Source organism: Tinamus guttatus, unplaced genomic scaffold (assembly GCF_059628265.1).
Source record: "Tinamus guttatus ecotype Peru unplaced genomic scaffold, ASM5962826v1 Tinamus_guttatus_pri_ptg000039l, whole genome shotgun sequence".
NCBI classification, from domain to species: domain Eukaryota; kingdom Metazoa; phylum Chordata; class Aves; order Tinamiformes; family Tinamidae; genus Tinamus; species Tinamus guttatus.
In genome coordinates this window covers 999,839-1,022,010 of record NW_028288573.1, presented here as the reverse complement: position 1 = coordinate 1,022,010, position 22,172 = coordinate 999,839, and the positions used below count along the sequence as shown (strand labels likewise).

The 22,172-nt window shown below is 41.1% G+C and overlaps 1 protein-coding gene across 1 annotated transcript in view; it reads left to right on the top strand.

Annotated features, from left to right (window-relative positions):
- The first annotated feature begins 864 nt into the window (after positions 1–864).
- The window catches only part of CRY1 (cryptochrome circadian regulator 1), a 34,583-nt gene continuing 13,275 nt past the window's right edge, over positions 865–22,172 (top strand). The window contains exons 1-2 of the mRNA XM_088535349.1: positions 865–1,060; positions 19,741–19,849. Coding sequence (XP_088391475.1) covers positions 903–1,060; positions 19,741–19,849 — 267 coding nt within the window. The 5' untranslated portion in view covers positions 865–902. The remainder of the gene's footprint in view (positions 1,061–19,740; positions 19,850–22,172) is intronic.

The window sequence follows — 22,172 nt, the reverse complement described above, 5'->3', positions numbered from 1 at the left end:
TTTCTTCCCACAACTCCTTCCCCTCGTAGATTTTGGCACGCCGCCTCAGCACTGCTGCAAGGGCAGCGACAAAAATGCGCCGTCCGCTCTGTAAAGCCGCGAACGGGATCTCAAAATAAGGAGGGGAAATCCCTCCTCCTCCGCGGGAGCGGGGAGGGGACCAGGGCGGTGACACGCGTGACGCGCCAGGGCTGTCCCGACGTGGACACTTGCATAACCGACCCAGCCCGGAGCCGTTACGAGACGGATGGGCGGGGGGGGGGGTGCGCATGCGCACTCCGCGGGGAGCCTGATACATAACAGGTCACGGGTGATTCCCCCCGCCGCGCATGCGCACACGCCTCCCGCTGCCTGACAGGCAGTGTGGCCTCCACGAGCCTCCTCCGAGCCCCGTGCTCATCCGGGTCCCCTCGCAGGCGGCGGGCAGGACGCGCTGTCCCCGCGCGGCGCCGCTCGCCGGTGCCCCGCGCCACCCCGGCGGGTGAGACCCCCCCTCCGCCCCGCGGGGGCCGTTGGCCGCCCCGCTGCCCCCGGCGCGGGCGGCGCCGCCCCCCTCTCCCCGCCGCGCGCCGAACACACTTCAGAAACGTGAGCGCTGGCGGTCACGTGGGGCCGGCGGCGGCCAATGGGCGCCGCGGGGCGGGGTGCGGCGCGGCGCCGGGCGCAGAGTCACCGGGCGAGCGGCGAGAGTGGCCGCCGCGTCCCGGAGCGCAGCACTCGCCGCGCGTCGCCTCCTCCGCCGTGTCCGAGTCCCCGCGGCGCGGGGCGATGCGTCCCCCGCGGGCGGCCGCTGTCGGCGCCGGCTCCTAGGAGGCGCCCGAGGCGAGGCCGCGTCCCGCGCGGGGAGCCATGAGCGGCGCGGCGGGCGGCGGCTCCCGCTGAGCGCCCGCGCGGCCCGCGGCATGGCCGTGAACGCCGTGCACTGGTTCCGCAAGGGGCTGCGGCTCCACGACAACCCGGCGCTGCGCGAGTGCATCGAGGGCGCCGACACGGTGCGCTGCGTCTACATCCTCGATCCCTGGTTCGCCGGCTCCTCCAACGTGGGCATCAACAGGTGGCGGTGAGTGAGCGGCGGGGCGCGCTCCCGCTCCCGCCGCGCGGCCGCTCCGCGCGCGCCGCCGCCGCCGTTACATATGAGCCCGTGCGCGCGCCCGTGGCGCGGCGGGGTGGGAGGGGGGGCGCGCTTCCCGCCGGGGCCTGGGCGCGGCGGGGGGTGGTGCTGGTCCCCCGGGAAGGTTTCGGGCGGGAGGATCATCGTTATTATTATCACTATTATTGTTATTATTTATTATCGGTTTTGGTGATTGCATGTGATGCTAGTGATCTTAGAGTTTTCCATTTTTTCTTCCTTTCCTTTCTTTAAAACAAAGAAGTGATAGTTCTGTGGAGCTCTTCTGTCATCTGTCCATCCAAGAATGGCAGAGGCTTGAGATACTTGTTTGCTTGGTCTGCACGGGCAGCAGGGCTGAGAGGAGCAGCCCGATTATGGGGCAAGCACGGGGTGACGGGGCTGAACCCCATGGCGTGAAGTGGGGACTGTCAAAGTAGAGATGCTGGATATGTTCAGTTGAGCTCTCTTCAAGGATGCTCCTCTCGGATGCAATGCCTTCTGTGCCAGCTCATTAAATACTTTGTCTCCTTATTTATTTCAATAGCTTCTCCTTATTAATTTCAATCCTGAGAAGTCTTCATTGCAATCATACTACTTGTTTAAGGAAGCTACAAATATTAATAATATGCCTTCTGTAAACTTCTAACATGATGGTTATTTCGTTTCCACTGACAAGAATAAGGTGCATACCACTTAATAATTGTTAAGGTACTTCCCTTATCTGCGGTTTATAATGTACACTTATTTTATGGAGACTTTTAAAGCTTTTTGCTTGCTTCAAAGGAGATAAGTTCTCTTGTGTTACAAATCTTAACTTTATAAACAAACTTTTCCTTATGGATAAGGTGCGAACAGTTACTTAAGCTTTAAATGATTATAGTCAACTGGAACAAGTCGAAGTAGTGAGAAAATTGCATGTCCAGGACATTTCACAGATTTCTCATATATTTTGTAACTGGGAGGAGAGAGAGAGAGAGAGATAGAGAGACAGACAGAGAGAGAGCATGTGTGCCAAATCATTCTTGGCTGTATGCTGTGAAGCAGTGAGTGATGGACAAATGTGAACTTTATGATCTTGGCAAAAGTAAATCCTTCTCTGTAATGCTACTGCCTGCTTTTTTTTTAAAGGCTGTTCAATATGATCGACACTTAGTACAGTCCTTACATCTATGCATAATACATTTGTTAAGCCTCTACCAGTTCATTTTTCTTTGCCAGCTCTCACTGTTACAGAAGACATTGCCAGCATTGAGTTTTACGTTGGAAGAGAACCGTCTTTTAACTGTTGGTCAGAGAGGGTGGGTTTCTTGTTGAGGAGAGTTATTCATCTTTTAGTCCATTTGGTGGGAGGGAGCTCTTTTCCCACTAAAAAATAAGATCTCTTAGAAGGAGGTTCAGTTGCAACATCCAAACCCACAAAGCACTGCAAACCATCTCCTGGGATCTGAATACCCTTAAGGCACATGCTGCACATGCATTTGTATAGATCTTACTCCTCTGGAGTCTAGTTTTGTGAGTTTTCTTCTTCCTCTCCCCCCCTCCCCCCCTTTTTTTTCCTCCTGGAGAAGAAAAAAAGTAGCTGCTAGGACTTCATGCTTATTAGTGATCTCAATAACTTCTCATTTAAATGAACAGTTCATAGTTTGTAATTAATCCGTTTGAGGTGCCAGTAGTTTTAATGGACTATTTTTACACAGCTGGAAGCCACTCGCATTTGAAGTATGCATACTTAAGTAAAATGATACTCTTTTGTTTGGCTTGCCAGCCTCATTCAGTACTTGCTACTCATTGTCAAGTATTTGAGCTCCTTCCTTACTGGATGACTTCTTGCTCACATGTATGTGCAGTAGAATGTTGAGTTGGTCAAATACTTTGTTTGGGATTAGGAGTGGAAGCTCCTCAGCATCTGGAGCATGAATCAAATTGAATCTTATGCTGTGGATTTACAGGAATCCTTCCTTATTTATGATTTAATTTATATAAACTCTCTTGATGTTCTGACGAGTTCAGGAGCCTAATGCTCTAGGCTCGCTCCTGTTGCAAAACTCTTGTCTGGCAGAGTTCAAAGTTTGACTAATAGAATGAACATGAGGAAGAATGGTGTGAAAAGAGTAGAAACCATCAAGCTTAGTTTCCTGTTAGAAACAACATTGTGCACTGGCCACTATTCAGTGAGTTGGTTTAGACCAATTGTGGTTCACTTCAGAGATGTACTTTTAAACACAGTATATGGGTACTTTCTGAGGAACTTTTCTCTTAACATTCGTGAAATAGTCTTGAACTAATATTTTTGTGTAATTGCACTGTTGAGTAACTCTAATTGCTGAGTAGTCACATGGCCTTACTGACCTCCTTTCTCCTGGCATTCAGCCGACCAGTCCTAAAATCATGAACTCTACATAACAAATATGAGGCCTTCATTGACTCGTTTCAATTTTCTCGTTCTTTTTCTCACCATTGTCCCTTCTCTCAAGCTGTCAACTGGGTCAAGATGATTCAGCTGCCACTGGAACACTGTTTTCTATATAATGATTTTTCTGGTGTCATTCACAGACATGCCTAAGAGAAGAGTTATTCAGTACAAGGAAAAGGTGATGGAGAGATGGCAGGGGCTGTGGTGGTGAGGGTACTGAAGGGAAAATTGCTTTGATACTGTCCTACGGTTTTGTTCATTGCTCTTAAACTTCTGGCATCAGAATCAGTATGCGTCTAACTGCGTCTACAGAACAGACAAGAGTGCAACGTGCGTACTCTAACAAGTAACCATTACCTACTTATGAAAAAATGTATTCCTACGTACTCACAGGCTTTTCCATATTAAGGAGAATGAGATCTTGTGTTAGCAGTATCATTTATGGGACGGCTTCATTTAGCTCTTGCTTTAGTGCAGCATGGCACTGGATCAAAACTTCTTTTAAATGTAAACATTCCATTGGCTGCTGCATAAGAATTTACTTTAGCTCATTATTTACTCTTCTAGTTTGTTTTGTGAGTGTGCATATGTCTTTGACAGGCTAGTTAAAAGGCTGGCAATTAATATATAAAGAAATCTATATGGCCAGGCTGATTTTGATAACAAATGTTAGACATTTAAAAGAGAGAACATCAAAAAGAATAATCATGACTTTAGTGCAAACACAGCCCTTTGAGTTTGCTTAGTGCTCTAGCTTTTAGGACCCAAATCTCTGATTTATGGCATATTTAATATCAAGCTGATTATTTAAGGGCAATTGTTGAAAACAAAACCGGGTGGTTCTTCAGATATAAAACTGGACATATACTGGGTGAGTAACAGCAGTTATGTATGAATTCTATATGTGCTCTGCAGGTTTTTTGAGGTTTCTTATATAAGGTAGCATCTTCTGAACTCTGCTATAGCCATTGTGTAACAGTTAAGCCAACTTTGGTATTTCTGTGCTGTACTATAACCATGCCTGTAGCTTAATTTTCTTTTTCTTTATATTGCTCCAAGTTCTAGTTCATTGAGTGATCTGAAGCGGTTTTGTCCAGCCAGCTCACTAAATGGAGGGTGACTGGACTGCAGACATCCCAATCTCATGTTGCAGAATGGTAGCTTGGTCTCAGGAGCAGTGCATTCAGAACAAAGCCCTTAGGTATGAGACTAGAGAGTTCCTCCAGTGTCAGGCCTAAATTCCCCAGCTGTTCCCTCTCACAGCAAGTATCGTGTACCCTAAAATGCCTGAGTTCAGTGACACCCTTTTTAGTTATATGTAATGTTTTTATGTAGTTCATAGTGTTATATAATCTGGTCCTGGGAGTTGCAAAGTACGTCACTCGCCCCTCATTTTAATCCTGCACTGCTGATGAAAGGGGAGGTTCCCTCAGCTTGTGACCGCTCTGGTACGCAGCCCTGGGGCCAGCTCACTGGGCTGGCTAGGACAGATAATTAATTTATTTACTTGTTTTGGGGAAGATCTTGCCAGCAGAAAGGTGGTAGTAGTAACGAAGGATCATGGGTGGGTGCTATTCCTCTCACTGAAATTAATGCTCGTTTCCTAAGTTTCTGCTGAATGGTTTTGTATTGCCAGGTTATGTACAGAGCTATGGTTAAACTAGGTGGATAAATGTGTAGTGGCTGGTGTGGAGAGAGCAGGTGGAACTGCACACCGTGCCTTAACAAAATGTTCTGTAAGTTGTTTTTCCAAGGAGCAGTCATTGTAGGCCAAAAATTCCAGTCGGCACTTGCACCATTTGCTTGTTGACTGCAAGCCTGGTCTTGAAGGAATCTGATTCTTCAGACTAAGAAATTCTGAAGTTCTCGAGGTCTGGGTTTAGATGATTGAGTTCTGTTTTGGGGGATGTGAAAGGAAGACCTGCATGAGAAGTTCACCATATATATTTATATATAAAAAAAAAAGTGTTTGGACTTTGGGCTGTGTATCAAGGGTCAAATATGCTCTAGAAACAACTGCAGTGGATTATTTAATTCTTACTCTCTTGGAACCAGCAATTTGTTTTTGCCTGTCTGTCTCTAGTGAACCTGAAAGCAGCTTTCTGTAGATGATGAAGAATACAGATTTTGTTTTCATCTGGTTATTATGCAGCAGTATCAATGAATTGTTCTGAAACACTTCACATTATTTTGTGTGTTGTGTTCCTCTTTTGGCCATTTTCATGTAAGTGTGTTTGTCTTCAGAAAAAAATAATTATCTTTAGACTATCCCAGTTTTGTGGTATGAGTTTTTGATGGTGGTACATACAGTTGGGAGGTCTTCATTTTCAAGCAAAGTGACTCTTTTCTGGTCTGCCACAAATTGTGGCATGTTTTTGGGTTAGTTGCATAACAAGTGATACGAGGAAGGTCGGGCTACTGGTAAAGGCAGCCATTTATTTATTTTTTCTTTCAGTGCAGAAGTTTATATTCAATTCAGATGTATTAATTTGTGTACTGAAAGAAACTCCTTGCTTGAGGGAGTTCTGTGGCCTTCCTATGGTGAACTAAAAAGATCAAAGTCAACTTTCAGGTTCTCTGCTACGTAGGACAATAGATGAACTATAATTATAATGTTTTCTCGCTCTCAAGCCACCCCTTTTGTTTCAGGGGCATCTGCGTGTGTCCCTTTGTGCGAGGGTAAGGGTTTGCCGGAGGTGACAGATGCAGTGGGGAGGACTGGGGAAAATGGATGAATGTGACTATGTTCTGCTTCAGGTATGTGAGTGGGGATAGCTGTGACAAAAGTCTTCATGTAAATCTCTGGCTTTGGACCAGTTGTGAATCTGAGAGCACACTGTTTAGTAATGCTGAGATATTATTAAAAATTGACAAATCAGCTTTATTAGTTTTGTAGACAACACCTAGGCTGGAGTGAAAATAGCTTCCTGAAATAACCAGATTCAATTCTTAAGATTTCAGTACTCTTAACTGTTGGAGTACTTAAGAGGCCTGAATGTCTACACTTGGTAAACTTGGGTAAGAGATACAAACTTCTTAAAATTCAGGGTTTAAGAATAATTTCAGGCATCAAACAGCTGCTCATAATTACTTTGAAAAGTACTAGCACGTCCCGTTCATTAAAATAGAACCAAATGGGTTCAAACTATTAGAAACAAAGTCACTTCTTCCACCTGAACACAGATCTGAATGGTATCTCTGTCCCACATGTTTAATTTTTGTGATGTCAGAGACCTTGGGCTTTTGTTATGCATTGTTTTCTCGTGTAATTTGTTGAAGTAATTTTCTCAGACTGCTTTTAAAACTTAGTTTATCTAAGCGTCTCTTTGTTGGGAAGCATTTCCGCTCCTGTTCAGTCACACCTTTTTTGGCATGTGTTTCTGCTTGTGGTTCATGGACTGCTGTGAAAAGTGGAAGCTGTAAAGCTCTTGCACAGGGAAAACTTGGTTCCTTGTGAAACAAACTATCAAGAAATAAATCAGGAACATTGAAGTGAACACCTCTGCTTAAACTCCAGTGGGAAGCTGTAGTATAACTATGTAATGGGATGCAGATTTAATTGTTATTGAATCTGCAGTGAAGAAGATGACATATCTGTGGCACAGGCTACTTAGGAACAGCTCCTGTAATGAAAACTTGTTTTTTCTGATCTATTCCCATTCTTAACTTGTGTGTGTTTTTAAGTGCTCTGCTAGTAACTATGCTGATTTGAATTTGCAGTTTTGTTAGCGTGTGGGGCTGTGTGTTACATAAAAGCTCTTTGCTGCAGTTGGGATTCTGTAAATGTGTGAGTCCTAGTAGACCTGAGTGGGATGTGTTTCTCCTAAAGGGTGCAATCTGTGACCTGGGAAGCGCTTTCCTCCTTGCAGTGAGGAGCCTATAGAACTCAGGACCTTTCAGGATATTTCTTTTCCTTAGTGCTGGTGCCAGCATTCTGCTTACCTTGCACTGAAGGCGTGTCTTCATGATGGGGTTAAACCAAGCTGCTGCCTTGCATTAGCAATAGCAGTCCTAGAAAACCATCAGTGATGGAAGAATATTAGTCTTGAAATGAGGAAGTTGGTTTGCAGTGAGGTGGCACAATTACAACAGCAAATGCAAGAGAACTCTGAAACTATGGCCAGGTCATGCTTTACTGCAATGAGGGGGTGCATGAATGATCATAAGAACAGAGACGAGAGGGCAACCTCTATCGCAAAGATGAGTAAATAGGTAACTCCTTCATATAGATTGATTGCTTGTCCCTTCCTTCCCCATATACTGTACAGTGTGTGATCGAAGTGTGCGTGGTTGCAATTTTGCTCTATACTGAAGATACGTAACATCATGGCAGGATTACCTCAGCAGTTGGTGTGGTTCTGAAACACTGGAGAGGTAGACAAAAAAAAAAAAAAAAGGCAAAAGCCCATTGTGATAAGTGGCATTTAAATAGTCAATGATTAACTTTCCAATACTTTGGATTAATTGTGAAACCTCTTTGCTAAGAATTTTTTCTTGTGAACTTCCTCTGAGTTGAGATCCTATTTGTGTGTAAATTTTTCATCTTTACATTCTTAAGAGTAAACAAACTTGATTTTTCTAAGAGTGTATTTGGGTGTCTGAACAGCTTTTCAGTGACTTAAAGCCAGCTGTCGTGAAGGAGGGAGAGAAAATCACATGGCATTTAGTAGAGATTGCCTGCTATTCTGGCTTCCTCGCCACTCTTGCATGCGAGACGTGACTATGAGTCTGCAAAACTGAAATATGCTTTTAAAATAAAATGTTCTGCTTTTTGCCATCAAAGTCACAGAGGGTTTTTTTTTTGTATGGAAAGAAGTTTCTACTTTTTTGTTGTTTTTGTGAGTCCCACTGCCGGTGAACTCAAGAAGTTGAAGCTTTCATAGCTTCAGCGAAGGGCAATCAAGCAAGGGTGTTAAACCAAAGTGTTTATCTTAGTCATGTTATCTCTGGCTAAATCCTTTGACATCCCAACACTATCTTTCAGTAAATGGCATGCTTATTAAGTAGTAGTTCACTGTGCTTTGTCTGTGTCTCCTTGTAGGCAGCTTAGTTGTTGTTTTTTTACTGTTATTATGCAGTATGTCCCAAACTTGATGAGTGCTTTTTTTAATGACTTTGAATAGCTTTTTAATTTTGTTTTCTCCTGTGTTCCATTTAACCAGTGTGTGAACTTAGAAACATCTCCTAACACATAGTTTCTTTTATCATGAACAAATGACAAAAAAATTGTTCATGAGGTGGGGGAATAAGTTCATACCAGCTGAAGACACAAGAGAAAAAGTTTAAAGTTACTATGACACTGATATTTCAGCTTTCAGTAATAAAGATTTTCCCCTCGTATTTCAAGGCTTTCATAATCTCGAGATATGAAAATCAGTCTTGATCATCTAGTCATGGATGTGTTTCAGTGATCAGATTTTTCATTTCTGTGTTTGACTAAAGTTTCCTTTCGATAAACCAGTTGCTAGTAAATTGGCTGCTGAGAGTGTTTTGTTTTAATGGTACTTTTTTTTTTTTTTTCCTTCCCCTCTTCTAAACCAGAGGAAGATCAAGGTTTTGTGGTGATAACACAGATCATCTTCCCTTTTACATTTTAGGTTTTAACTTCTTTCCTTTTTTTTCAAGTATCATGCCATCAAGCACTAAGCCTGCACCAGCTGAGAGCCTTACTGGAGTTCATTGCCGTTTCTATAGGAGGCAGCACAAGAGCCTTTACTTTTTTTGGCACTGGAGGTCAGGCTTTCAAACTGAAAACTGTTACTAATGATCCTCTGGCGCTCTGGCAGCAGCAACCTTTCTGACTTTTCAACCCTTATGACTTCCTGCACTATTTTTCCCCCTATTTCTCCCTTCGCACACACACCCCCCTCCTGAATTCTGCCTTTGTGGCATCTCTTGCTGCTGTAGGACCGCTCGCTATTGGTGCAGTGGTAAGGTTAAAGCTGTGGCTTTCTGTTGGAAGAGAGTACTGTTTGCAGGAGTAGTGCTCTCACTGCATATGCTTTAATCCCAGTGTGCGGGTAGGGGAAATTTCAAACTTATTCCACTCACAGTACTGTTTTTTTTTTTTTTAAATTATTTTATTTTTTTATGGATGCCAGTGTTTTTCGTGAGGACCTTACAGGGCTTAAGGTAAAGTAAATTTGGGGGAGGCTTTGGTGCATGTTCTTGTCTTTCTTAACATGAGCTACCCCTGTCACATTTTCTATTAACAAGTTTTAGCAGAATCACACAGTAGCACATAGTTTACCTCTTGCTGGAATGTCTTGTCTTCCACTTGAAAATATTGGCCTCTAAAATATTGGCCTGCTTGCCTCTGAAAACTTAATTTGAATGAAAGCTTTTGAATTCAGCGTTTGTGTAAATTGATCAAAAAACTCCTATAGCACAATCAGTATGACTGAAGTTTGAAGGGTTTTAGCAGGCTATTCTGCAGAACAAAGCCTAACTTTTCAATTAAAAGTTGTGCTGATAACCTTACTGCAGAGGAAAGAAGTTTAATAACCATTAGTAACAAGGTAAACAGAAAACTAATGGTCACAGTTAGTTCTGGGTTTGTGTTGTACCTCTTTGTGTTCTCTCTCCACAATTCTTGCAAGGTTGAATATGTTTTAAAAACCTGTCAGCTTTACCCCTCATTTGTGAGAGGTTTTGGTTTCCTTTTAAGCAACTTTAATATTCAGACCTATAACAAAGGGTTATCTTCACCAACTTTTGCTTGGGTATAATGCTGAAGCAATCAGTTTGCACTGAAGACGGCTGCCAAATATTGACACTATCTCAGAACATGTTTATTTGCAAGTAGTTGTTCATTTGGACAGCTTTCCATTCTATTTTCTCTGAGCACGTTATATTTTAAATGTTGACTTAGTACTTTTTGAACTCGGTGCATATATTAGCTTTCACTTAACCTTTAGTAGCCAGAGCTTCTAAATACAGCATGGATCAGCGTAAGTGATCTGCCACTTGTAAGTGGGGGAGGCCTTTATCTGTCTTTTTCAGAAATAAAGTTCAACTGCACCATAAAAAACCTCCCAGAACGTTTCAAAAGTGAACTAGAATTTCAGCTCCTACTACAGCGGTTACGTATCACTAGGAAAGTAGGTCATTGTGGCAGGGAGTAGTCCAAACAGCCGCCGCGTTGCTGGAGCAACGACCTACTTTAAGAAACTATTTTTGTTGATTCATACTGAAACATTCCCCTTGCAAGTGGGATAAGGAAATGATCAGGTTATGAGCAATGTAGTAAGGAAAACTGCTAAGTTCCTAGTTTTCCTGTTGCTGTTTGCTCTGTATTACCCCTTGGTTTTGAAGCAGAGGGATTAAGCAAGTCGTGTTTGTCAGATTGACCTCCGGTGGGGCGCACCTCTTCCTCCTTCAAGGTCTTGTACAGCAGTAACACTTGCTTATCAGGGGCGATTAAGCTTCCAGCTTGGAGGCTACAAATGCTCACCCATCACTTTTGGCTATGGAAATACTTTCAGAATAAAGAAATATGTATGGAATAACTATCTATCCTGTTTATTTATGTGTGTGTATATAAATATATATATATTTATGTAAAATATATGTATACATACATTCCACATATATATTTATATGGAATATATATATCTTCTTGGCATTTATATCCTCTTTTTATATATATCCTCTTATATATCCTCCTATATTATTTTTCTCTATATATTACTATATATGGAGTATAAATGAATATATTATGCATCGTCTTATGTATATTTTTAAATGTTTTGGGTTTTCTTTTTCCTCCTAAGAAGCAGAGCTTTTTTCTAGAGTATGCATGGTTTCTGACTGCTAGATACTCACTCGCTGTTGTTTTTAGCTGCGCTGTCTTCCATGTTGTGTAGCAGCACTCAGGAAGGTGCTGTTGGTTCCTCACCCTAAACTTCTTTTTCTGTTGCTCTTGATTTGCATCCTTTCCTGCTGCCTCCCCCAGCACTTCTGTGTTGCAACTACTGATGCTGGCGCAGGCAAACTGGAAAAAATAACGTGGCCATGTGTTGCCAGTTAGTTTTCAGTTGCCTGTCTTTATTCTTTCAGCAGTCTAGGGAGTCGAAAAATATGAGTGTGGTATCTGGGAAGTGATTATTTTTTTTTTCCCTCCCCTCTCCTAATGAAAAGAACGAGTAGACAGGTAAAATGAAGAGGGGAATAGTTCTAGGAATAAAGTTTTCATTCCTTTTAGAGTAATAGTTCGTGTGAACTACTGTTACTCCTAAAGAGGTGATGGAGTATTTTTTTAATCTATGTAGTACAGTTAAGTGAAACATTCTTGTATGGGTATATTTATATTCGTTTAATTTAGTTGCTTCAACAGAGGTACTTGAGGTTGGTCACTGAGCCCAGTTTATCCTGACCTTCTATAGTCCAGTGAATTGCTGCTGTTGTGGCAGATGAGGACAGTGTGCTTATCTAAAGGTTATTTGAATTTTGCAGCTATTATTTCAGCCTTTGTGTTTTAATATTGTATACCTGGAATTATGCGTTGAGCTCATTGCATCTTTTTAATCAGACTTAGACTTTGAAGTGAATGCTTTTGTTAGTATGAAATGAGCCGTTAAGCCCATTATTCTCTTTATGCTGTAAGAAAGCTGGTCCAGAAAGGAGTATTTCTGGACTTACATAGCTTAATAATAATAATAATAAAATACAAGTAAAGCACCTTTATTTAAGTATTTTTTTAAAACATTTATTCTTTCTGCACTGTTATTAGTCGAGCCTTAACAGGTTTCTCACACAACAGCTGAGGTTGTAGGGGCCCACAAGATTATATAGGGCAATTCCCTGTTCAAGCAGGGGGCCAGGACCTAGGCCAAAGGTTGCCCAGGACCTTGGCCAAACGCTCTTAAGCATCTCCAAGGATGGAGACTCCAAAACCCCTCTGGGCTCAGTGACCCAACCCCTGCCCAAGAAAAGACCTTTCCTTGTGTTCAGGTGGAACTTGCTGAGTTTCAGCTTGTACCCATTGCTACTCGTCCTGTCACTCCTGTCACTGGCCCCTAGTGGCAAGAGTCTGGTCACATCCTCTTTACATCCTCCCTTCAAATACTTAAACACATTTATAAGATCCGTCCTCAGTCTTCTCCAGGCTGAGCAGCCCCAGCACTTTCAGCCTTTCCTCATGTGACAGGTGCTGCACACCCTTAATCATCTTAGTAACCCATTGCCAGAACTTGTTCCTTAACTTCGTGTCTCTCTTATTTTGCAGAGTCCAGATCTCTGCCCATATTTACTTTACATTTAGGTATAATGACTAATATTAGTTTTGAAAGACGAGTCTGGAGAGTCTTGGCTGCCTTGATTCATAAGAGCAGTAATGGAAAGCAAGCGTAGTGCTGCATATCTGATCACTGTAAGGCAAGCACTGCCAAAGCGAAATCCTGTCAGCTTTAATGAAAACCTTAGAGCAGCCTTCAGGTGTGTGTAGTTTTTTTTTATTTTTATTTCTTTTCTTCTTCTTCTTCTGGCATCTGAACTTCCTACCTTTTGTCTTGTTTGTTTGGTTTGTTTTATATGAGAAGCATTCAGGTCTTTCCTTAATTCCCTTTTCCTGGTATAATAGGCTTTTCAGATATGGGAAACCAGTGACTTATCATGCAATTATATCTTAAGGACTCTGCATTTTATACAGTGTAGTTGAAATACACTTTTGTTCCAGTGTCAGCTTGCATAGGACTATATCTTGCTATAATGCTTTTATGTCCCTCTTTCTTTATCAAAACTACAGAAAAAAAAAGAAATATTTATGTAAAGTGTGCTCAAAATGAGGCAGAGCTGTTATATTCTCGTGGGTGGATTAGATTGTGAAGAGTAATGTGGCTGAACAATTTTGCTCAGTGGCGGGAATAAAAAGCAGGCCAACTCTGGTTTAATTGCATCAAGCCTTTTGAGCAGCTCGCTTAAACAAGAGGATGTGGGCTCAGGAGAATAAGCAGCTTGAAACTTATTTAACCATGAACATGTTTCTCCTGTCAAATAGCTGAGTTATGTAATTTGCATCTAAGTCCTATTTCCCTAGCTGTCCATGAGCTGTTCCACACTAGTTAGCACAGAGTCAATGCTCTGCTGTCTTTTTTGGGTAAAATCTGTGAGTGATGATAGGAAAAGCAGGATTTAGGTAGGCTTTATGAGGCCCTGATGTTCAGGAGAGCAACTTGCATCTTTACATTTCTGGAAGGAATTGGCAGAGGGCAAGTAAAAGGGACTTTCGTCTGTCAGAGCAGAAGTAGAAGATTAGAGGAAAAATGAACACTGAGCGTGTAATTTCACAATTGAGCAAGACATATCATGGAGAAGAGCTTTAAGAAGGTGCAAGTCTGTTAGCCTGGTCTAAGGCTGCAAGCATCTGCAAGGATCACCAGAAGACTGATGCTCGCAACAAGCGACTTGAGAAGTTTGCTGCTACACATACAATTCCCGAAGTTAATTCCTGTAGGTGCTTTTTGAGTACAGAGTTCCTTACCAAGACTAAGGGCACTATTTACTATGAAGTATAGCACACAGAATAGGAACTAAATCCATATTGCTGTTTGGAAGACTAGGAATGCTCCTTGAATAGGACAAAAGGAATTTGCGTATGTCTCCTCTCTTCTCCTTGGAAATAACTGTGGAAAAAGGAGGTCAGTCAGAAAGAAATTAATGAGGAGTGATATGTAAAGAATTATAACTTGTGTAATGTAAGCTAGCTAAATTCAAATGTAGTTTCTTCTTAATAGAGTGGAAGCTCTTGCTATAGTTGTATTCTGCCTTTCCATGTATGTGAGAATGCAGGAACTTAAAAGAAGATGCTCCCAAAGCACTTGGCTTGAAGATGTGTGGAGATAAAGCAATAGTTAAAATTTAATCTCAAGTTTTGCTCTATGCCCCTTCTTCCATCCTTTTTCAAAGAATTCAAATTTGAGTTTTCTTTAAGAACCAGTTTCACCATAATCATAAACACTACAGCTGCACTCAGGCTTGAGTGCATCTTGCCTGCTTTCTCCCTCACACTTTTGCTTTGTCTTGCAGGTAATAGTAACACTTGTAGATGGTAAAGTGGGGAGTGGGAAACAACGCACATCTGCCTTGGTTTGTTTTTGCATGCATAGCAGCTTTTATTAAGTTATGAAAGATGCTGAAGCTCCCCATCGTGCTGTAAAGGATCCTTTCGTTCCTCCTTGGTTATAGAGCAAACCTGCAGGAAATTAGTTAGGAAGAGCTGGTTCCCTGGGCTGAAACTTCTGCCCCATCTGCTGTATAAGTTTAAAGGATAATACCTGTAATCAACTGTATTACTTGCGTACCTTTTTAGGATATGCAAGTTGTATGCTGTATTCCCTGATACTATGTAATGTGATAAAACAAGCCTCTGTGTGACCTTGATTTTGTAATAGGAAAATATTACTGTGGCCTGCTGCCAAAGGATGATGTGGAGTGTACATAACGCTCAAATCCTGTCTGAGCTTAAGCTTCTTAACAGTTTCACAAGAACATGCTGCTCATGCTGCCTAAGACACATTGGTTTGTGCAAGTCAAACACAAGAATATCTGAGAAGATATTAAAAAATTATGTGTAGAAAAATCAAATATCAGATACTGCTCAGCATGGTGTACAACTGTTAGATGAAATCGGTGTAATGATTCCTCTAGAAGCAAATATGTGAATTACATTTACCTAGATAGTATTAGACCTTTGTAACAGTGTGACTGAACATACAGTAAAATATCAGATATTTATTAAATAAATGCCCCATAGTCTCTTTTCCATGAATGGAAGTAAATGTTACATGATGTATTAATGCACTTGGTGTCTAATGCTGTAAACTTTATTCATTCAAGTATTAAAGCAGTTGATGCTATACAGCATGTAATATTCTTGGAGTTCAGTTCCTTAATAAAGTCTGTAGGAGACAAGGCAGGAATATGTGATAGCAATGTCGAAAACAAATTTGAATTGGAAAATAACAACAAGACATTGGACTGCTCAGGATAATCCTGACAAACAAAGTCTAGATGGTTTTCAAACATCCGTAACGACATAGTCGCGTGTTTGATAATGTTTTTCTCTTTTTGCAAGGAATGAAATGAAAAACATGGCATGAGAGTGAGTGACTGCATAGAAGATATTTTAAAAGATAGGTTAGGCAGAAGCTTGGATGCATTGCCAGAAGGTGACAGTCTTGTTGAAGCCTGGATATAGTCCATTTTGTATTGCAGCAATAGCAAAGGCTAGTGCTGCTGCCTTTCCTAACAGCTTAAATTCTGAATCTGAGTCAGTTCAGAAGGAATACAGAATAAATACAGAATAAATTTGAAAATGAAGCTCTTTGTCCATCAAAGAGTCCATCCATTTGCTATTCTTGCAAACCGAAATGTTGCTACCTTTTAACCTCATGCTACTGGCTTTAGTCCTGTTAATATTACAGAGTCAGGGTGTCTGCATGATGTGATGTTTAGTTTTGACTGTTTTTGTTAACAGTTTTGTTAACTATATTAACAATTAGCTATTTAGCTTTTGAATTTCTACCTTGATGATACCTGCTTATTTCAAATAGCATCTTAGTTAAAATTATGGTCTGTGCTATAGGAATCAGTTTCCGACAGTCATTGCTAAGATGCAAAGGGGGAAAACATCTATCTTAGAGTTTTGGATCTCAAGCAGGCTTTTCATAATTTGCAGCAGGGAAGGCAGTGGTTTGGAGTAAACAGTTATGTAAACTTCTTGTAGAGATTGTGGCCATCAAAAGCTTGCATGAAATTTCTAAATATTGTTAAAACAATTAGATATTCTTGAGCAAAAATCAGGTGTTTGATGCCCTCTAAGAGTGTTGCTTGGTGACAGGTGTGGTGTTCATGTATTTAATGTTAAGCATAAGCATCTTTTTTTCAGGAAAAAAAAAGCCTTCTATCTCCTTCTGTCACCTCCGTCGCATATGGACCTTACGTAGTTCGCTACTCTGAAATTAATGGTGGATTTTTTCCTTCTTTTCCTTGACTCGGAGAAGGTTAGGACCAGATGCAGAAATCTGAACTGAATCCTTATCTGATAAAGTAATTTGTATGTCCTGCCTGTGCCTTTTTGGTGAATTCATGTCATGTGCTACTTATTCAGCATGATGGAGAAAGTACTTCCCTTTTGCACTGTTAGGTCGAGAGGAAGAAGTTGCCTGAGATTGGATACTTGGAAACATGAGCTATTCCTACAGGGAGAGACTTAAGTAGCTCACAGCAGTAGTGCCCAGGTATATTATTTTAGGTAAAGTGTAAGAGAGTTCAAACTTAGCAGCTGCTCTGGAGAAACTGCCCCAAAAGTTCATGTACTGAAAGTAAATGACCCTTTGAGAGGAAGGTTTTGTGTTTGGTTTCAGTTCACAGACTTATTTTCAGTGTACTGGTATTAAGCTTAAAAAGGAACATATTTATGCGCATTTTGCTGTGTCTCTTTGGAGAGAACACTCAATTTAGCCTAGTCTGTGCTAAAATGCTGCTCCTAATTATGCTCAGATGTGCGTACTGAACAAAATGTGCGACCGTTCCCATTCTGCAGTGAGTGGCCGTGCATGGATTCATGGAGTTAGAATAACTCAGAACTATTTTCCATTGCAAACAAGCCTTACCAGTCGAAGTGCAACCTTGAAAAACTAGATCTATAAAACAGATCCCAGAGCAGTTTGCACTGACAGGGCTGAAAATGAAGAATACTCGTTCTTCTGTTAACATGCTTAAAAATGCATACGTGTGTCAGATGTCTGGCTATGTGTGTATGTTATTACTCCTCCCTCAGTTGACATTGGTATCTGATAGATGCAATGCAATGTATCAGCATCATGCTAAAGATAAGGCAAGTTCTCAAATTAAATATGGTCCCATGAAATAAGTATGATGTAGAAAATCGTTTCACGTAAGAATGCAGTAGCAGATAGGAATGCTGCAGTTTTGAAAGGTAGGATTTTTCCTTTATATTCAGAATGTTGGGTATTTTGGTATATCTAAACCTAGATGTTATTTAGCATGAAATTAACCATAGTGAAGTTTTGGTGCTGCTTCTCTGTGCCTTAAACTCATAAGGAAAGAGATGAAAGTTCTGCTTATGACAAGTACTTGTTTCAGTTGAAAGTTTCTTGGTAGCAGTTTTATCTAGAAGCAATGATATAAGAAGGTTCATTTTTTAATTGAGCAAGGTAGGTCTATCTAAGGATTTCTCATACAAGTGTTATTAACATTTTAATGAAAAATGCCTTTGAAGACAATACTGTGGGTTCCATTTTTTTGCAGTACACCTTGTTAAGCACATCTGGTCCAATATAAATATTCCAGTATGCTTAAATTGCATATTTATTCCGAGTAGCCCAATCATTCAGTTGCAAACTGAATCCATGTTCAGAAAGTCAAAAATGAGTTGCCTTTTATGTTGCATTACATAGACAGCATGAGGTCAGTGGAGTTTAATTTACTCTATTATCTTTGAACAATAGGTTATGGGGAACAGAATTACTGCTCAAGCTGTGGTTTGGCTGCCTCTCCTTGCTTTTGTTCTGCTTTAGTTCAAGTGTGGTTGTGTAGTTGTTCTGAAAGGTGTTTTTTGTCGCTCACCTCTCCTCTCTCCTTTCCTACGTGTATTTAAGAATCTGAGGCTAGGTCATTCCGAACAGCGATGCTTAATGCAGACAAACAGGTTAATGACTCGTGTTACTTGGTTTTTAAACATTAATAAAACAGGCTCCTTGCAGGTGGTGCGCTCAAACGTTGCAAGGGAGGGACCGTTCGCTTGCATTTGACGCTGAGCTACGACGAAGCAGCAACTGTTTGCTAAGCACATGAGTTTGCTGGAGGATGAAACGCAGGAGCAGCAAGAGATGGTTAAGAAAGATAATTGAGGAGACTTTGAAAGCCAACAAAACAGAGATTAAATAGTATTAAGGGCGAGTTTCGGGCTCTTGGAAGTGAATTGATGACTGGGTCAGTGCATGTAATCTCCTCGAAGAGGATTTTGCCAAGTCCAGGCTGGAGGCTAGAAGTGGTGTCTTCTTCTTAACCTATTTGGTAATAGCATAAAGACAAATTGAGAAAAGAGAAGCAACTGGGATGCAAACTGAAGAATGGCAGAGTAACCTTTTTCTAAAAGGCAATAAGGTTTTTGGGGGAGGAATATTTAGGAACACTATGTTACCATTTTATTTCATACTTTTTTCTGGTGTTCTGTGATACCAAATCTCCTGTTCAAAGGCATCTGGGAAACTCTTCCAGTTTTTATCTTCATAGTGATTTGTGAGGTATATGTGAATGCACGTGGAAACAAGATACAGATGGATAAGATAAGATTAATGAAATAAGATCTGTAATTATTTATTTATGGTCTAGGAACTTAGGGCCAAAATTCCATTTAATGGAAGCATATGTGATTCTAATCTGTTTCTTTAAATCTCTATTGCATAGTTTCTAGTTAAATGAGTATACACAACTTCTTTTCTTTAAACAGCATGCAGCATATCTTGCTTCATGGTATCCCTTCCTCCTTCCTGAATTTAGCGTTTTTGTTTTTGTTTTCTTTTAAGTGAGAAAAGCGGATATTTAAGTTTTAGAGGCGTTACATACAGGCCAAGTTGTCAGCCAGGAAGTTGTTGTATTCTCATGTCCTGGCTTCTTCTAATCCCGCCTTGCCTGCTTTCTCTTGCCTTTTTGGGTTGAGTCATGCGTTTTTGGCACGTAACTCACAGCCAGATGATTTTCCTCCCAACTTTTTATGTATTATTTTGATTTATTTTTTCCCATGGAAACTCAGAGGTAATAAAGTGTGTTAGATAAGCATCATTTAAATCACTATGAAACATAAAGAAAGAGTTCATTTTTCTGCTCTTTGCCTTGGATTTGGGAAGAAATAAAAACAAACTTTCAACTTTAGAGTCCATGTCTGTCATCAACTATGGAACCTGCAAAATAGATCTTTATGTGTGTGAGCCTGTCTCAACATCCTTTATTTGACAGTCTGTTTTTTTCAGGAAGACTTGCAGACTTGAGTAGCATCCCTCCCCTCCTCCTTTTTTTTTTTTTTTTTTTTTTTCCCTCTTCTCCCTTGTCTTATTTGCTTGTTCATTAAATAATTCAGATGAGGTAATTTGTCATAGCCAAAATGCGTGACTCTGTTATAAAAAGAGTGTTTTTATAAATAAAGGCCAGAAACTAACTTTGTCTTTCATTTTTATTTTGCAATTCTCCACAGATTTCTACTTCAGTGTCTGGAGGATCTTGATGCCAATCTACGGAAACTGAATTCTCGCTTGTTTGTTATTCGTGGACAGCCAGCAGATGTTTTCCCCAGGCTTTTTAAGGTAAATGCTAGAAATGGGCAAAAAAAATTCCAATTAATTTTTTTCTACTTTGCTTCCACCCATCACAGGGGTTTCAGCTAGGGATATTTCTTGGTCTAATACAATTTAACACAAGTTCTGTGATATGTGAACAATTAACTATCTTTGCAGGTTATTTTGTTTTGGGGAAAGGCTCTTATCAAATTAAAACTGCTGAGGATTGTTAGTGATATACTATTGGCCAGGAAAGACAAATCAAATGTTTAAGGCAACAGTATTACAGTAGGGTAGTAAAAGTGAATACTTTTAGATTTTTAGTACTAGATGAATCTGTTTACATTTAACTGCACAGGAGATTACTGGACCTTCAGAATATTACCTAAGAAGGCAGTAGTGTATAGCATTCAAATAAGAATCTTTGTGTCCATTCTGGTTCCTCAAAATACCAGAAAGTGTCTTTATCATCTGTATTTTAGTTCATAGGGCTTTTCAAGTTCGCATGCTCTAACTTCAAATAGGTAAGAAGCATACGATTAAGCTTCTGAGGGCTTCTTAACTTCTAACAGGAGACTATTGGGAACATGCACAGGTAGAGCTCAGGCAAAGAAAGGTCTGGAAGGTTACTTAGTAAAAGATAGGTGCATCAGGCACATGTGGCAGTGCAAAACGTGTGTAACATTGTGCTCAGTAAATGTCCCTCAGAGGTAACTGCTCTGATCCTGGCAAACATGAGCAGATTTTTTTTGTGCCTTGAAGAGGATAACTTTAAGTATATCCTGATATACTTAGGATGGTAGGTGGAACTTGTGTAGAATTGTCAGGCACCCTGTTACAAATCCCTGAGGATGAATGTTTTGCAACAGTTTTGTGATAAGGCTGCTCCTTGCCCAAAGCCAAAGGATGAAGCCTTCAAAAAGCAGGACATTGATCCATGTCTGTTCTTGCAAAAGACCCCGTGGAATGTTTGAGCTCTTTCCTGTCTGTGGCTTTGCTTTCTCCTTTTCCATTCTCTTACAACCCTTGAGAGCAGCTTCGTCTCTCTTAAGACCCTGAATTCAGGAGCACCTGTTTTCAGCCATAGCAACTTCCAGTGTTGTTGATGGTGGCAGCAGCAGCAGGCTGTCAGCAGCTGGGGGACAGCACAGAGGCACTGTAATTACCTGTGGATTTTGCAGGACTTCACAGAATTTTATCCTTCAATTCACTCAAAAATGGTGGCTCTATCTGATTCTGCAGAGGTTGGACTTCTGTTAGCAGCATGTGCCTACTTGCCCCCAAATTTGATTGTTTTTTTCTGTTCAATTTTTTGCCTGTCTGCTCTATATTTGCAGCTCTTGGGGACTGGTTTAGTAAAGAAAAGGGAAGTAGAGCAATCTTTAATTATTTTCATGCCTCTGTTTCTAGAAGAATCCACTGCAGGGAACAGTATGCACAGGGTTCATGCTTCTAAGTGGCTAGCTTGTGCTCATACAGCCTGGCTGCATTCACACTAGCTAGTGTTTGTACGAACGCTCCTTGGGACTCTGACAGTGGCCCTTGGACACATTTTTAATCTTTTCAAAGTGCCTGAAGACAGAAAAAAAATGCTGCAACCTGTCAGACAGTGCCCATATATTATGAAATGTAAAATAAATGTTTTATGAAGGTGTGGGAGGCTGCTTGCAGGCTCAAGGCCTGCCGGGCTGGTGCTGGCAGAGTGCAAGGTGAAAGGAGCCAAACCTCCTATCAAGCCCTCGCTGGACTAGTCTGTGCCCAGAGCTATATCCACACTTCATTGGGAAAAGCTTGAAAGTCCAGAGGTGCAAAAGCACCATAAGTGATCAGGGTAGAGTACCCTGTGTCTCTTGGGTGTAAATTATGCTCTCTAAAGTAATTTGGCTGGTGTATCTGAATCACTGACCACCAGATCCAGGATTGGAAAGAGCTCTCTGAGTTTAACAGGCTGGTTTTCTAGGATGATTTGGGCATCCTTAACAGTTTTCTACTGTTTCAGAAGCCTTCAGCCATATGATACATTTCTTTCTGCATTTTTCTCTCCCCTGCCTGTCATTGTTCGCCAGCAATGTGTGGGTAAAATATAATGGACCGTAACACAAAGTTTATGAAAAGTGTGTAGTAATTGAGGTTTTCTTTTTGCTTGTTTTTCACTCTCCCCGCTCCTTCTATCTTCAAGCAGTTCTGGAAAGAATTTGAAATTTGTTTCTCCCCAGGAATTTAACCTGCTGTCAGGGATATGTACAGAGCAAGAAAATCTGCTGAATAATGTCCAGAAGAGAGTTGCTCATATCTTTTATTACTTTTTAACTCTCTGTGCACGTGCGTACACACACACACCATGTGTGTG